This window comes from Haliotis rubra, unplaced genomic scaffold (genome assembly GCF_003918875.1).
Source record: "Haliotis rubra isolate DU_JTF1 unplaced genomic scaffold, ASM391887v1 Scf207, whole genome shotgun sequence".
Taxonomy (NCBI): Eukaryota; Metazoa; Mollusca; class Gastropoda; order Lepetellida; family Haliotidae; genus Haliotis; species Haliotis rubra.
In genome coordinates, this window is record NW_025766081.1 from 872,451 (window position 1) to 890,991 (window position 18,541).

An 18,541-nucleotide genomic window follows, 5' to 3' on the forward strand; every position below is an offset into this window, starting at 1 on the left:
CGCACTGCAACAGCTTGGAGATTAGTGTTAAGTGTAACAGGGCTGTGAATAACATCCTGTCGTATAAGGATAGTAGAACCTCCAGTGGCTCTATCACCTGGAGGGGAAAAATAATGATACGTTTCAAACTGACGTAAGTTAAAATTATCTGTCTGTTTCAGATACGTCTCTTGCAGACAGAACGCTGATGGTGTTAAATCCTGGATTAATAGCTGTATTTCATTAACATTTGTCCGGAGTCCTCTACGGTTCCACTGCACGATATTGTTAGATAGACCTATCTTTTAGGCGGATTAATTGGGGATCTACCCCGCACCGTTTTCGAGGGCGACAAGCTATGTGCCCTAGAATGGACGTTTTCGGACACGTCCATGTCCTCAAGTGATCCGTATTTGTTGTATAATTTGACTTTATCATCGGAACCTTTTGGGGCTCTGCCACTTTTTTTTCAAAGAATCTTGCTTCGGTTTGCCTTTGCTTCTGACGATTGGTTGAACATTACTGGTAGACTGAGACATTTGAGACGCCTGAGAAGATGTATCACGATCATAAGTTGCTTCTGAGTGGGTTTGGGGCGTGCAAGGAAGTGGTTCCACAGTTTGTGTAGACATACATGATTCCGAAGTATGCGTAGAACGCACGGGTGTGACAATTTCTGGCTTGTTCGTTTTGACCCAAGTCAGATCTGTTTGGCAGGTTGCCGACGATGTGGATACTGGCGATGTTTTTACCTTTTGGCCTGATTTCAGAGGGTGTCTTAGTGACAGATGCATATGTTTCATTTGGCAATGTAGATTCAACCAGTTTTTTTTTGCATCAGCAAAGATAATGTTTTGTGTGAATTTAATTCTGTTAATGTCCATTTGTTTTGTCCACATTTTGCAGTCTTTTGAAAAAGAAGAATGGCTACCTGAACAGTTTGTGCACTTTTTAAAGTCACTGTCACAGTCTTCCGTGACATGAGACGTCTCGCTACAATGACCACATGTTACTGGCTTTGTGCAAGTGTTTGCGCCATGACCATATTTTTTGGCCTTCTATATGTGGGGTCGTTTCATGTAGCAAACGGGACAGTAATTGTTCCAAATGTTTCCGTGTCAGAACAGTATTTTACGGAAATAAACTATACTGAACCGCAAAAGAAACGTCACCAGAAGTAAAATTGCATGAAAATTTGCCATTGAAATGTCTCGGTGTTATTGTTGTCAAAGACCGTTAACTGTAGACTACCTCGTCAGGAAAATTGCTATTTAGTGCGTTCCATGCAAATTGAAATGTATTTGCGTTTCCCCATTTCTTGCCCTATAAAAATCCACCCCGAACGGAGAACATTCATTCGTTGTTGAATTGCTACGACATGCCAAGATTGGCAAGATATCAGCGAAACCTTGCCCTTGGAGATTGTAAGCTGGAGCAACCGCCCGGCTGATTGCCAATGCCTTTCAAGTCCACGTCAGAACCATATACAGGCTTCGGCAACGGTACCAGGCCACCGACTCTGCAGATGACCGACCACGTAGTGGAAGACCGAGGGTCACCAGCCGACGTCAAGATCGTCACATTGTGCGACATCTTCAAGGTCGCTTTGTTACTGTTGCGGAAACAGCTCGACAGACCACGGGAACAACCCAACGTCAGTTTAGTGCGGAGACCGTGCGTCCACGATTGAAAAGCAGAAATCTCAACTGTCACTGGTCACACGGAGGACCAATTCTGACACCACTTCATCGTCAGGATCGTCTACAGTGGGCAACACAGCACAGGACCATGCAGTGGCCTCCCCTCAGTCCCTATTTACTACCCATTGAGCACCTGTGGGACGAGATTCAACGATGGCTGAATGACGTACGACCAAGAGCGACAACTGCAGCTGGGCCCCGTTCCTCAAAGCGATCGTAGCGCTAGAATGATCGTAACTCCCATACTTTAACATTGACTAAGCGCTAAGATCAACTGCGTCAGGCGTTCCTCAGAGTATGGGGTCAACTGCCTATGGCCTTTATCAAGCGCCTCATCCATTCCATGTACCGACGTTGGACGGCAGTAATCAATGCACATGGCGGACATACGAGATACTGAGTTTTGATGGCCACTCCGAACAGCATAGTGTGTTGTTTCTTATTAAGAACATTTGACATTTTCATTCCAACCTTGATAATCATTCTTGCCAAGTTTCATCTTCTTCCTATATCTCAAAGTATGTTTAAAGTGTTTGGAAAAATAAAGGTTCTAATTCTAATAATTTAAAAAGGTTCTCTCCATGGTGACTGAAGCCCATTTCTGGTGTCCCCCGCCGTGATATTACTGGAATATTGCTTACAGCGGCGTAAAACTAAACTCACTGACTCCAAGGTGACGTTTCTTTTGCGGTTCAGTATATACTGATTTCTTCTGACGACGTCGTTCATACATATAAAATATATTTCAGAAACCTCGTACAATGGGGTGAGATAGCATAGATTTTAATAGCGATATGCTATACGTTATCGTGTGTATGAGTGTGTGTGTGTGCGTGTGTTTGGACTAGTCCAAATTGTTTGGAATAGTCCATCCAACAGTCCTCACTCACTTACTAGAGGGGATTTACAGAGCATTGGTTAGCAATATTTACAGATATTTAGTATTTTAAAGGGTTTATTTACACTTCTGCAATGGTTAGAATGCACTACTTGACTTCAAGTGTGGATGAGTCGAAGCCTGGCTGTTCTCATCATGTTATTGTTTGTATTTTCTTTTCCCTGTGCAAATGTGAGACCCAGAAACGGAAACCGGATTTCGCGATTTCAATCGCACTTCATCAGTTCCATCGTTTGTAATACACCGCTAGTGAACCCAGTAACACGAGACCAATGTAAGTATCCGATTTTATATGTATGTATGTATGTATGTATGTATGTATGTATGTATGTATGTATGTATGTATGTATGTATGTATGTATGTGTGTGTGTGTGTGCGTGCGTGCGTGCGCGTGCGTGCGTGCGTGCGTGCGTGCGTGCGTGCGTGCGTGCGTGCGTGTATGTATGTGTGTTTATTTATGTATGTACATCTTGTGTGTATGTATGTATGTATGCATGCATGCATGTATATATATGTGTGTGTGTGTGTATGTATGTATGTATGTATGTACAGTGTGTGTGTGTGTGTGTGTGTGTGTGTGTGTGTGTGTGTGTGTGTGTGTGTGTGTGTGTGTGTGTGTGTGTGTGTGGTTATGGCACGGGAAAGCGAAATCTGGACCAAACCTCCTCAACTTAGGTGTCGCTTTTGCGGGAACGGTCATGCTACAGTGAACACTGAATTTAGCGTTCCCGGGACTCTCAATACACAAGAAAAACAAAGAAATGTGAGTCGTCGTCTGATACCGTAGTCATGGTAGAAATTTAATAAATAAATAAATACGTTTAACATTAGCAAGCCATGGTGAAGCATGCATAGTATTTTCTAGCATTTGTGATAATGACATTGTGAATTATAATTGACATTTTATTTTGATTTACATTAGTAGCAAGTTTAAACCAAACAGAAATTATTCACTTTTTAATATATACAGAGATAGCAATTCGTCCAGTCTCTCCGTAGAGCATTTAGGATGGTACTGTACTTTTGCATAGTTTCAGGACAGAAGGAGTATTGGGGTCGCACGCTAATCTGAAGTACGGTAATCCGATATTTTCACATCAATGTGTGTGTGTGTGTATCGTCTGTGTGTGTCTGTGTCTGTCTGTGTCTGTGTCTCTCTGTGTGTCTGTGTGTGTCTGTGCCTGTGTGTCTCTCTGTGTGTGTGTCTCTCTGTGTGTGTCTGTGTGTCTGTGTGTGTGTGTGTGTGTGTGTGTGTTGTGACGCGCAGATTTAGTTCTAAGAGTTAAAATGTATAGCCTTGTTGTAGAATACATTGTATAAATTTGAAAATATTAGCGACAAAACCCTATCCAATGGTCAAACGAAATCTCTGACTAACAAAACATCCGATTGTACCTCGAGTATGTGTTTCGAGGTCAATATCGAAGATTGATGACACTCTGTTTTCGTGAAAGGTGCGCATGTCCTCTCCAAGCGTTGACATTCGGCGTACACACATGCAAAGGCAAGTCAATTGTTCTATTGAACTTAAACGAGAACATGTGAAATCCTGTCTTGTGAGTAGGAACACTTAGTTTCAATTAAAACACACACGATTGTATGAAGACAAATCATTGTTTGACCACAAACACGACACTGGACACTGTGGTTGTTAAAGATTCAGTTTTGAATGCTTATGAAGTATTTACTGAAGCCTAATTCTACGAAGAATAGGTATTTTGTTAATCTTGCAGTATTTGTAACGAAGCTTGGTTTCACTGGTATCTGAGTAAGGAGGTGAATGGTTATTCGGGTGCGGCAGATTGTTTGCTGTAGGAACACTACATGGCATCGCAGAGGAGTTATATGAGGAACGTGATAAGCGAGCGTGCAGGACATGGCAACATCCTGACGTTGTTGGCTGCAATGAAGTCGTGTACAATCCTGGCGGTACAGAGTTTGGCGTTGTCATGCAGATCGGGGACACCATGTGACATAATAGAACTAGCAGTTAAAATGGACGAAGAATGTCATTCATGCAAAGATGAGCTTTGAAAGTCCCGTTAGCAATGACCCCAGGATCCTGTGAGTAAGCAATAAACGCCGCCTGACAGGTTAAGCCACTCTGTTTGTTTTCACTGCTATTAGTGGCGACCAAAGGGACAGCTGGCAGTTCCGGCAATTACTGATTGCGCGAATAATTGACCGCACGATGTAGTCTAAACTGTCAATTCCGCGAAAATTGCACCACGCGAAAATAAGTACATCATGTCTGAGGGGAAAACGTTCGCTAACGAAGCATACCACGCCACAGTGGTCGCCGGCCTAGCCGTAGGATACGCTCGGTTGACCAAGATGGTCCTCAAACAACCGACTATCAAGCTCGACTTCGACCTGCAGGATATGGGCATGCTCATCATGAACCTGGGTATGGTGATGGCCACCAAGGACATCCTCGTGAAGCAAGGGATCACACCGGGGAATATTTTGAAGTAAGTATAGGCATATATAGGATGGCTACGATCGCTATTATGGTCGGGGGGGCTTTAGTCAACGCCCTGGCATTTTCCGGGAGCAATTACCTGTTCTCGAAGCTACGGGGGTCGAACGCGGAGCGGAAATGGCACGACATGTGAGAACCATGCCGTTTCGAACGTTTAAGGACGTCGACGACGCCGCAAAAGAATACTACCTGCTGACCGGCAAACAGCTCTAACCACTCGAGGAACCCACACTCTCCCAGTACTATGCACCCAGCCCGGGGCAAAAGGGCCGAGAACTGGCCTTCGTCGTGATAGGCCTAGCAGCGACTGCGCTGATCGCAAAGCAATTAAACCCGGTACACATATGAATATACGATGACACCTGCCCTGTATCGATGTCAGTACGTGCTTATGGGGAAGACCGAGACATGCGGTAGGAGATGCAGGACCGAGGGGTACTGTTGTTTCCACAGGAGGTGTTTCATGAACTATACGTGCTCTGTGTGCGGCATCGGGGTTAAATGCCTATGTAAAGCCCACGGGGCAAACGTAGTCTGGCACCAGCTTATCTACGAGATGAAAAAGGACTACATAAACGAACGTAGGCGCCTCCTCAGGATGGAAGTGTAAGGGCCCTAATTATTTTTTGCCACCCAATTAAATACTGTGTACACCTTGGTATAATGATGTGTACCACCCGAGAGCCTGCGTTCGTGCGTACTATAATCCCGAAAGGTTACCTCAAAAGCTGGCGGATGAACAAAGCCGAGAGCATACCCATGACCGGTATCAAACCTCTGATCACCGGTATACTCGAAGACGAACTGAATGATCTGGGAAGCTTCCAATTTCGGTTCACACTGAGAGTGGCATGGGCTAGGGGGGGCGTCAGGTATACTTTCCCTATCACAGGTGGGCTAGAAATCACGACTCAACCTGAGCTAGAAAAATATCTCAACACTTCATTACAAAGCATACAAGAATACCTGGAACGCTTCCCCCCAGGTTTATTAGAGCGGGTTGAGTGCAGAATCAAAACGGTCTACCTAAGTATAGCCGATTATGACGCTGAAGTGGACCTACTGGCGCCAGCCCTCCACCTGCTCACGGCAAAGTTCCACTAGCCTCCTTTATTTTTTGGTTAAGGTTGGAGGAGTTACCTCCCTTGCCGGTGACCCAATTAGAGATTGTATACACCTGGGTATAACAATGACTATTGTCCGAGAGCTCAGGCAGATTGCGAGAGAACGAGGTGTAGTGGGTTACTCTCGATTGAGGAAACCCCAGCTGTTTAGCTTACTAGACATACAACCCCCTCCAACGGTGAAACAACTCAAACTCCAAGCCAGAGAGCTGGGTCTGGCGGGTTATTCCCGCCTGGGTAAAGCCGGGCTAGTAGCACTGTTGCACGCCCCCGTACAACGACCCCCCACGGTGAAACAACTCAAACTCGAAGCGAGAGAGCTTGGTCTGGCGGGTTATTGATGATGAGGAAACCCGAGCTCGTCGAACTGTTGCATCAGCACAGAGTCGTCGATATACAGTTCGTGCGCACTGAACGCGCTGTAGGTAACTACCTGAGAGGCTGGCACATGCATGTAGACAAGAACATAGACATCGGCGACGTCTGATTGCTGACAAAGTCAACGAGGAACTGAAGGACCTAGGAAGCCTCAAGTTTCAAATCACGGTAAAAATGTCACTTGATAAACAGCAGACGGACGGTAAACGTTCAGCCTTCACTTCCGGGGTAAACAGTCGCGACTCAGCCGGACGGTGCCATCGACACCTCGCTTACGTTACAGTCCCTTACGCACAGGGGGTCCGGGTGGGCCGTGGACAAAAGCGAAGGTCTATCTCGCTATGACGTTCAGAAGTCCCGGATCGTTAACCCCCTACTACAAGAAGAAACAAGCCATAGTCAACGTCAAGAACAGAGGGGACGATTGCATGAGGGTAGCTATCAGGTCCGCCTTGTTTCTGACCGACGTTAACTCGAACAGACCTACGAGCTACCCTCAAGACGACGGGCTCAACTGGGACAGTATAGACGAACCCACCCCCATATCCCAGGTAACCAGAATCGCGAAGCAGAACCCCATAGCCATCAACGTCTTCGGAAACAAAGGTGGTGTGGCAAGTGCCACTACGCGTGGATAAAACACTTCAGCAGGCTGTTGTACGACCAATCGGCACACAGAGCAAAAGAGTCACTTCTGCGAACGGTGCCTGCACGGCTTCACCCGGGCCGACCTGCTGGGATCACACCGGGAGGATTGCCTAGGCCAGGGGCAGACGGCCATACGAATCGACATGCCCAAGGAAGGCGACAATATCCTAAAATTCGACAAGCACAAGAACCAGATGTCCATACCTTACATCAGCTACACCGACTTCGAAACCTTGGTCAAACCAGTTGACATCGGGCCGACCCACAACATGCACAAAACGAAGGAGCATGAGACCTGTGGGTTCGGATACGTGGTCGTCTGATGTGATGGGGAAACGAACGCTCCCGTCGTGTACAGGGGTCCCGACGCGGCTGAAAAGTTTCTAAAGTGCTTGCAGCACGAAGAGAAAACCATCAGGAAGAGGTTGTACACCGTCGTTCCCATGCGTATGACCCAAGCAGACTGGCAAGCTCATGGCTGCAGCACTCACTGTCACGTGTGCGACGGTCCGCTGAACGGCGATTCGATGAGAGATCACTGTCACATCACCGGCGAGTACAGAGGCGCAGCCCACATCGCGTGCAACCTCAAGCTCAGAATCAACCCCAAAACAATCAACATCCCCGTGGTCTTCCACAACTTGAGAGGGTACGACTCTCACTTGATCATCGCAAGGGTCGACGGCAACCTGACGTGCATCCCCAACAACATGGAGGGATACATCTCTGTTAAGGATAAAAATTAATTTGTTTTTTACCGGTAAACTGATCCGGGCTTTGTTTTTGTTGCCGCCGGTAAGGATCCGGACTGAGGTCGACTAAAGCACCTGGCTGGTGTCACTGCGGTGATTCATTTTTGTAGAGGTGCAAGGGGCCAAGAAAATTTGTAGGTAGTTGATGATTATTATTTATATTGATGAACATTTTTGATAGGGTCACAAAGCGTGTTAAGTTTGACGAATTTATATGAGTTTAGAATGATTTCAGTTTTGTCATGTCAGGCACGTTGGTTCGTGTTTCATATTTTCGTTATATTTACAGATACATTGCATTTATCTGAGTAGTCAAGATATTGATTTAGCATTGGAAATTGTTCAGCTGTATTTTAATAATTGTTTATTTTATTTATACAGTTTGAACCGTATCAAGTTCAATTCTACCTACGCTGCGGCATATTGTAAAGAGTCTGCGGACAATAATCCAATAAACGTGCATGTTCAAGATAAAGGCCCAACTATGTTTTAACCTCTGCAATAATCTCCTTCTCCCTGAACGGCCTGAGGTTCATAGACTCAGTTCAGTTCCTGCTGTCGTCTCTCGACAGTTTGGTCAAGGCCAACGATACCTTCCCCATCACTGGTCGATACACCGACGCCGAGACTAGACCCCTGCTGATGAGGAAGGGTGTTTACCCCTACGAGTACATGGACAGCTTGGCCAAGTTCGCCGAGGCCCGACTACCCCCCATCAGTGAATTTTACAGCAACTTGACTGATTCGGCTATCACCCAGGACGATTACGACCACGCCCAGAACGTATGGGAGAAACTGGGCTGCAGGAACCTGGGTGATTACCACGACCTGTACTTGAAAACGGACGTACTCCTGCTGGCTGACGTGTTCGAGACGTTCAGAAAGACGTGTTTCAAGTAGTATCACCTCGACCCGCGTGGTACTACACTGCAGCCCTGGTCTCTCTTGGGATGCCTTGCTGAAAAAGACCGGAGTTAAGCTGGAACTCCTCACCGATTACAACATGCACCTGTTCATCGAGGTGGGATTTCCATGGCTGTCAAACAGTACGCAAGAGCCAACAATAAGTACGTGAAGGGCTACGACTCTAGCAAATCCACCAATCATCTCCTCTATCTCGACGCCAACAACCTGTACGGCTGGGCTATGAGCCAGTATCTCGAGTCGGTGCCTGAGATAGACGTCATGAGCATACCACCGGATTCGGGGGCAGGTTACATCCTCAAAGTTGACTTGGAGTACCCAGCAGCATTACACAAGTCACACAACGGCTACCCCCTGGCCCCAGAACGTTTGATGGTGAACCCAGACTGGATGTCCGACTACCAACAGAACTTGCTGGGGAAGAATACGCTAGCCAACGTCGAAAAACTCAACTTGATGAACAAGACCAAATACATCAGTCACTATCGCAACCTGCAGCTGTACCTGTCGTTGGGTATGAGGCTGACTAAAACCCATAGGGTGCTCAAGTTCACCAAAACCCCCTGGATGGAGCCCTACATCAGAATGAACATGGACCTGCAAAAGCTGGCCACCAGTGACTCCGAGAAGAACCTCTACAAGCTCATGAACAACTCAGTGTTCGGTAAGACGATGGAGAACCTGAGGAAATGCGTGACTTAGGAGCCGGTCCGGTCGAAAGAGGAAGACAAGCTCTGAAGACTGATAGCCAGCCCGGCATTCAACCGGAGCAAGATATTCACCGACGATCTGGTGGCCCTGCACATGAGGAAGAGCCACATCAAGTTCAACCGGCCCGTCTACATTGGGATGAGCATCCTCGACCTCTCCAAGCACCTGATGTACGACTTCTACTACAACGATCTCAAGAAGTAGGACGGCGACAAGTGCGAGGTGCTGTACACGGACACGGACTCCCTGCTGATGGAGATTCGAACCGAGGACGCGTACGAGGACATGGCAAAACACAAATACACAGATACGACACCAGTGACTACCCCAAGGACCATGCCATGCACAGCACGGTAAACAAAAAGGTCCTCGGTAAGATGAAGGACGAGTGTGCCGGCATGCCGATCGCCGAGTACATAGGCTTGAGGCCCAAAATGTACTCCATCCTAAAGGCCGACAATAGCGAGATCCGGTAAGCGAAGGGTGTCAAGAAGTACGTGGTGAAACAACACATCAAACATGCCAGGTTCAAGGAGGCCCTGTTCAGGGCCCACGCCTTCAAGCATCAGATGAACACGCTGAGAATCGAAGGACACAGGATATACTGACTGACGATAAACAAGACGTCCCTGTCACCGATGGACACGAAGCGTTGGATAGCCACCGATGGAATCAACACGTATGCGTACGGGCAGGAGAAAATTGAATACATAGCCGTGTGTATACGATGTCACAGAACCAGAGAAAGTTTGAGGCTATTTACTACAGCCCGCGTGGGTACTTGAAAGGAAGCGAGCGCCATACATAAGCTTGCGAAAATGGCAAGAGTATCCCCAGATGAGGCCAAAGCGTGGCTGGAAAAACAAGCCCTGTGGCAGATCTACCTACTGGCATCACGCTACGTGCCCAGAAGAAAATTCGGTGTGCCGACGCCCAATAGCATCCACCAGGCCGACCTCCTGTTCCTACCCCACGACAAGAGGTACAAGTATGCCCTAACCGTCGCTGACGTGGCCATCCGCTACAAAGAAGCCGAACCCTTAACCGCGAAAGACTCGGCCCAGGTAGCCCGCGGATTCGAGCGCATATACAAGCACAGTCCGCTGACATGGCCCACAGAGCTGCAAGTCGATCCCGGACGGCAGTTCATGGGTGCCGTGTCACAACTGCTAACCAAGCACGGCGTCCAGGTCAGGCGTGGCACAGCCGGAGCTCATCGCAGCCAAGCCATAGTCGAGAGATTCATAGGACTTTGGCCGAGCGCTTATTCGGGCATCAGTATGCGAGAGAGATGGCCAACCCAGGGAGACGATCGACGGAATGGGTAGGGTGGCTACCTCAAGTGGTGTCTGCTATCAACCACGAAACCACTCGTCTCACCGGCAAGAAACCGGCCGACGTCATCAAACTGAAATCAGTGACGGCCGAACTGGCTGCACCATCGCGTGGGAAGGAGAAACAGATACCCGACCGGCTTCTCGTGAGGTACCTCTACCAGTCGGTGGAACTCGAAGGAGACACTCGGAAACGGGCAACCGACCCGACATAGTCTGTCAAGACTTACAGCATAGATGAAGTGGACATCAAAGCCGACGAACCGAACTTGGACTACTTGAAAGACGGGCCGCGGAGGGGGTTCGTCAGAGAGGAATTATTGATCATACCTCACGGCACCATGTTGCCACCCAAGTAGCGATTCAAGGCCATAGTGGCCAGGGAGTTGGTTGGGGGATTCAAAAGTGGTATATACACTGGGGGGGGGATAGGGGTCGGGGCCTGATAAAGGCTTTATCTATGAAATAAAGCTTTACAGAGGCCTTTGGCAAAAGTTATCCCCAGTGTATATACTACTCCGAAAGCTATCATATCAATGCCATATAGAAAGTGGTCAAATGCAACATATGTTATATTTGGGATTACACTTTCTTAGTAATGTACGAATTTAAGTACTTTTTTGGATTGAGTCCCTGAGATTCTGAGGGTGTGGGTTCGAATCCCGGATGCGACTCAACCCAAAATAGTACTAGAATTCGTAGTTTACTAAGAAAGTGTAATCCCAAATATAACATATGTTGTACATGTAGGGTGCTTTGTGTTAATCGTTGCAGGAGGATGGTTGTCGTTACAACTACCCTGTATGTGCACATGGCTGAGTTGAATGATTCGTCAAGGATGCAACCGAGACTTGGCTTGGATCTCAATATCATAGCACCTTACCGGCTTCTGTCTTCGCCACCCTGGCAGGCAGATGGTGAAACCACAGGTCGATCTTACCCTCACTAAACTCAAAAAGTCCGAAACAAATCCTTTGGTGTTCCAGCAGGAATAGAACCAGTTACGTTCCAAGTATGACACCCATAGATCCTTTTTCACAGACGGATCCAAGGATGAGGGCCAAGTTGCCAGTGCTACAGTCATTGGATCCAAAACTGTCTCCTCTAGGATTCCCGACAACAGTTCCATTTTCACTGCCGAAGCCAAAGCTATCTTCTCAGCTTTGACCTACATTAAACAGCAGAATCATTCCAAAAACTTCATCGTTTTTACAGATTCATTATCTTGCCTTCAAGCACTTCAAAACGTTACTTCAAGTCACCCAATCATTCTGGATATTTTACAACTTTACAACGACCTTTCTACTGGCCAATGTAACATCGTACTCTGATGGTTGCCGGGTCACGTCGGCATAGCAGGTAACACAAAAGTCGATGTTGCAGCTAAAGCAGCTCTTGACAAGCCCTTATCTCCACTGCTGATCCCGTACAGTGACTTCAAACCCACTATCAAAAGCTATACTCGGGACCGCATGCAAAAGAGGTGGGACACTCAAGTAGGAAGAAATAAACTGTACGAACTGAAGCCAACAATTGGTTATACCTACTTGGGACGTGATGAGGTAATTTTACGAGGATGTCGTATTGGCCACAGGCGGTTTTCACTTGACTATCTGCTGAAAACTGATGGGGATGGATCCACCACCACCACCACCTCCACCACCACCACCACCACCATGTTTGTCTCTTGCGATGAAGTTTTCACCATGAAGCATATTCTGCTTGACTGTGTGGACTTATCGTCTGCAAGGGACTCACATTATGATGCAACAAATCTGAAAGATCTGTTCTCCCGCGTGAGCGCTCAACTGATAGTGAACTACCTGAGGGAAGTTGATCTGTATCATAAATTGTAACTGTGTAATGTCACTAACAAATTACCTGCCTTTAAATTTAGTGCTATGCCTTTTTCTGTCCTTAAAGGTCACATGCGACGTAAAACACAACTTTGCAGATTCTGATACCTTTCGGTATGGACTTACCGAAACAAATCGTCAAAAATGCAAATTCAACTTATAAAGTTGAAAAATAACGCGATGAAAAAACACGCGCGAAATCGGAGCTCAAACGTTTCACTAATTTTCCCCAGACTTTTCTGGGGAAAACGGGTTTCGTGCGCAGTGAAATAGGTTCGCGCAGCTTGGAAGTTGGTTGTCCCGTGAATACTCGGTGAAGGCTTTGGTGTGAGCTATTTTTCTAATGTTTTGTTGATATCTCACAGGGGCGAGCTTTTTGTATGTTATGACACTAAATTAACTGTTTATATAATTTCACCACACGTTCTTCTTACCGAGACACTTTCTCAGTTCGATACTTAAAAGCAATGTCATTATTTAGCGTTGACAGAATTTCTAACTGTGATATAGATATGTCGTCACAGACAAAACTCAATGTCTTGTTTTATTGACACCTGTGTGTCTGCCTGCCTGTCTGCTAATGACAATATTCAATACACAGCTGCTGTCACTGACCACATGCAATTTGAACTTTACACCAATCAGGCTATACACCATAAACAAAATGCATTGATTTATGGCCCGAGTTCGGTCTCTGTCACATTATGTAATTACACAGACAGGCAGGTGTGATAGTTGAACACATGACATGTTTTGATGTCTGTTGATTGCAAAATGTTATACACAAAAAAATGAGCATGTATTTACAAAACCCAACATCTCTACATATACACACAAAATAAGCCGTGGGGGCATATGCAAATGAACCAGCCGTTACACTTGAGTGCACACCCACCCGCTCTGACTGGGTTCGGTATCCCGGCTGCTTCGTTCTTGGGAAGTAAACCCAAGTACACAATATTGCACTTTTGATTTGCGATTGTACGCTTATAATTTTGTTTATATGTTTTTTCATAACCAGCAATGTATATTATATGTCATGACTAAGTGATAATTGTGTTTTAATTATGTTTGATTTTTTGGTTGCATGTGACCTTTAAATGACAATGTAATGAGTATATGTTTTTGAAATAAAACTCATTTTGACTCTGTACCTACAATGATTATTAATGCAGACTTGTTCTCGTCACTGTATGGCTGGAATAATGCCGATGTGACGTAAAGCCCAACTCAACTTAACTTGGCTTGGATCTTTCATTATTGTGTGCGGCATCTGTGTGTAACATGATGTGAATAAATTAGCATTAACGTATTCTTGGACGTCAACAATTTGTTTTCGTACCCTTCATTGCGTTTTGCAATATATTGATCCGATCAATGCCAGTGATCTCGTAATGTATTGATCACAATCCTGTTTCGAACATCTATTCTAAATAATAGCGTCAATAACGTATTCCAAAATGATTCGGAGATGAAAACACAATAACTTTACATCTTTAGATCGTTTGTACATTTACTTGTAGCATTCAGGAAAAACATGCTGAAAATCCGCTTGGCAGTATTGGTGTATACAGCGGTATATGCCATTGTGGGTGAGTAGAACGCTTTGATTCGCGTAACTGTTCTTGCAGCATGTATGTCATCATTTGTAGCTTTATATACTGAGTCAAAAAAAAACTTCACAAAATGTAATTTGAAAAATAATGAATAATTTTTCTCTGATGATACATCTATGTATCCGAAATCGGATCCCTATCTTTCGACTCTAGAAAAAACGTTAGCAAAACCCACTCAAACCCATCCATTCGTCGTGCAAATGACGTTAGTGCCAAATCAGGTTTTGCACGTGCAGTTGATCACGTGATCTTCGAATCGAAGTTTTCCTTATATGTACGTGTTTGCATTGGCCTCAAGAATTGAAAAAACACTTTTAAACCACAGTTCTAACGGTACTTGAAATGCCACGATTGTCAAATGTGCAACGTGAACGTGCCGTTGGCATGTTGCAAGCGGGAAGATCAGTTATTGACGTAGCAAGAGCAATGGGATGCAGCCGTCGTACTGTGTATGACTTGCGAGGTCGTCTACAACAAACTGGCACCACTTCTGATCGCTCAAGGTCGGGTCGTCCACGTGTGACGTCACGAGCAAAGGACCGTCAAATCGGCCTACGTCACCTACGTGACAGATTTCTGCCGGCTACACAAACCAGGGCTGAGATGTTTAGAGGTTGACTGTCCTCACAGACCATTCGAAATCGGTTGCGGGCTGCCAATCTCCATTCTCGACGTCCATATCGTGGGCCAATATTGACGCCGTTTCATCAACGTCAACATCTGCTGTGGGCCCAACGTCACCTCCGATGGACCCAGAGAGACTGGAATCGAGTCGTCTTTAGCGATGAATCCAGGTTTACCCTCAGATTCGCGGACGGCAGGCATAGAATCTGGAGACGACGTCGTGAACGCTATGCCCAATGTTGTGTACAGGAAGTCGACAGATTCGGGGGCGGAAGTTGCATGGTGGGGGGTCTTTCTGTGGGAACAACCGTTCCCGACTTCTGGTCATCCGTGGAAACCTCACAGCTGCTGCTTACCGCGACCAGGTGCTCACCCCTGAACTCGTTCCTTTCATGGCGGCTCATGGCCCAAGTCTACAGTTCCAGCATGATAATGCTCGGCCGCATACCGCGATGTTGACACGAAATTTCCTTCAAAACGCTGGAATCAACGTCATTGACTGGCCATCAAGGTCCCCTCACCTTAATCCAATAGAGCACGTTTGGGATTCACTTGGGAGAAGGCTTCGTGGTCTTAGGAACCAACCTCAGAATTTGAAGGAACTTGGCGCTGCCTTGCAAGAGTAATGGCGCAGAATCCCGAACCACGTGTTCACAAGCATCAGGCAGTCGATGAGGAGACGGTGTTTGGCAGTGGTGAATGCGCGGGCCGGCCATACACGATACTGAACTGAGAAATTTCGCATTTTTATTCTTGTGACTTGACATTCTGTATACCCATGTTTTGGAACGGCGGTGTAGCCTAATGGAACTGATTATGGCACTGTCAGTGTATCGAGTACATCTCACAGATCTCAGCAATGAAATAATAACAATTTAACCATCTTACCATCTCTTGTTCTTTTATAGTGCCCTGAAGAAAGAATGTGAAGTTTCTTTTTTGACTCAGTATACAAGGATATATAACATGGTTCATTCTTTGGAAAATGACAACTTTTGCATTCCCTGATAATTACGTTTTCGATGCTTTAGATACATTGCTGTGAAGAAAGGCCTTGACATTGCCTTAGGTATTTAGCTGGGTGTTTAGTTCTACCTACGGATGACATGATTATTTTGTTGGCCTGCTGACGGAAGTTACCTCTGTCCATATGAACTACGCGTCAGAGCCCGGAACAGAATCCCATAATGGGACAGAGAATCTCGATGGATACAACGAGATTTCTTGTTTGGTTGATGGATCAATAAAGCAAACAAGGCATGCATTAATTCAGTCAAGCGGAAATGTCATCATATTTCATCAAACTGTTTCATGGAATGAATGATATGATATGAAGTGAGTTTTGAAAATTGCTCATTTGATAGAGTACGTATTAGTAAAATAATTGTGTAGGTTCTGGTGCAGCATTCTTCTTAGTCATCTTGCTTCTTCGGTGACTTAGTTGATGAATGCCATCGTATCCCAATTGCGTAGATCGATGTTCATGATGTTGATCACTGGATTGTCTCCTCCAGACTCGATTATTAACAGACCGCCGCCATATAGCTAGGATATTCCTGAGTGCGACGTTAAACTAACAAGCTAAACAAACAAGCAATCATATATGTATATATTTTATATACATGTATAAATAAAAGATGAGTTTATAAATAATAATGAGTCCAGATATTTCCTTGTCGAAATATTATAGTGCAGATACAGGAGCTTTTGACAAAAAAGAAACAACTAAACTTATCATTTATGTATGTAAGGCTTATGCACCTGCAGAAATCTCATATATATATATCAATAGTCTCCATTATACAGACACACACACACACATACATACATACATATATGTATACACACACATATATATCATGGAGACTATTAAGATGTGTGTGTGTTTGTGTGCATATATTATGAATATACAGATACACATATACATGTAGATACCTACATACGCCCCTTTCATGTTTATTCCATTACTTCTCTCAGCTAACTCACAGTCATGGAAGAACCGAGCTCCCCTGATCAGCAAGTATGCAACTGACGGACAGCCGGTTTCACTCACCTGCCGCAAACCACCCCCCAGGGAATGTTGGGTGGTTTAGACTTAAAGGAGGACATGTTTCCCAGCTCAACGTCGACCCCAGGATACAAATATCCGCCAAAGGTAATCATTACCAAATCATCACAACAGCCCAACAGTAAGAGGAACGCCCATAAGCATAATTAATTCTGGACAAGCTACATATTAAACAAACATTTCGTCTGAGTTTTGCCATAAATGTATTTTAGTTGCATTTAGATAGCATATTTATTACCATAAACACCTGGAAACTTCCAATACTCACCTCATTTAACCTGATCAATGTTCTAACACTAAACCCGTGAAGGTTCGGGTTAGAATTGATCTTCAGTAACCCATGCTTGTCGTAAGAGCCGACCAACGTGACCGGCTGGTCAGGCTCGCTGACTTGGTTGACACATGTCATCGGTTCCCAATTGCGTAGATCGATGCTCATGCTGTTGATCACTGGATTGTCTGGTCCAGACTTGATTATTTACAGACGGCCGTCATATAACTGGGATATTGATGAGTGCGGCGTAAAACTAAACTCACTCACTCACTCTAACAGCATAATGTAATTGGATTTTCTGTATGTTACAGGAACACTTTACTTCTTATATGTTAACATCATGGACACTGCGGTATACCAGTGCGGCGTCACCACCTCGTCTACCATACAACTCGGTAGTCCGGTCCAACTGAACGTCACGAAAGGTACATTAATCAATACCATTGAGTTTCTCAGTATTTTCAAACCAAAGTTTCAGCAAAACGTACACATATGATATAGTAATAAGTGAGTGTGGTTTACGCCTCTTTCAGCAAGTATTCAAGCAATATCGCGGCGAGGGGCACAAGAACTGGGCTTCCCACATCGTACCTATGTGGTTGTTTGAACCTGGGGATGTTGGTGTGACTTGCGAAAGTTCTAACTACTAGTATCCCAACCGCCAAACGGGATATAGTAAGTGTCAACAGAAACTATTTCCTCCATTCTGGCGAAACATTCAGCTGTTGACACAAAAGTGCAACGTTGCCACACAAGTGAATGATTAATGACGCATGCGAAGCGGGAAATTGCACGAGCTACTGTTCTTGATGGTATTTGTTTCAGGTAACGTCGCAGACACGAGCCCAGTACTCATGTATTCGAGCGAGACAACGGACGCTACACAAGGACAGGCTGTAACACAACAGTGTATCTTCAGCGGCAGGTGCTCATAACGAAATGCTCTTTCTCTGAAGGCCCGTGAAGATCCGGGGTAGAATAGGTTTTCAGCAACCCATGCTTGCCACAAAAGGCGACTATGCTTGTCTTAAGAGGCGACTAACGGGATCGGGTGGTCAGGCTCGCTGACTTGGTTGACCCATGTCATCGGTTCCCAATTGCGCAGATCGATGCTCATGTTGTTGATCACTGGATTGTCTGGTCCAGACTCGATTATTTACAGACCACCGCCA

General features: G+C 45.5%; 1 protein-coding gene across 1 annotated transcript in view; it reads left to right on the forward strand.

Annotated features, from left to right (window-relative positions):
- Positions 1-1,435: 1,435 nt before the first annotated feature.
- LOC124276236 (brother of CDO-like) overlaps positions 1,436-18,541 on the forward strand; it is a 33,558-nt gene continuing 16,452 nt past the window's right edge. Inside the window, exons 1-4 of the mRNA XM_046711907.1 lie at positions 1,436-1,633; positions 17,146-17,182; positions 17,681-17,794; positions 18,195-18,294. Of these exons, the coding sequence (XP_046567863.1) occupies positions 1,436-1,633; positions 17,146-17,182; positions 17,681-17,794; positions 18,195-18,294 (449 nt within the window). The remainder of the gene's footprint in view (positions 1,634-17,145; positions 17,183-17,680; positions 17,795-18,194; positions 18,295-18,541) is intronic.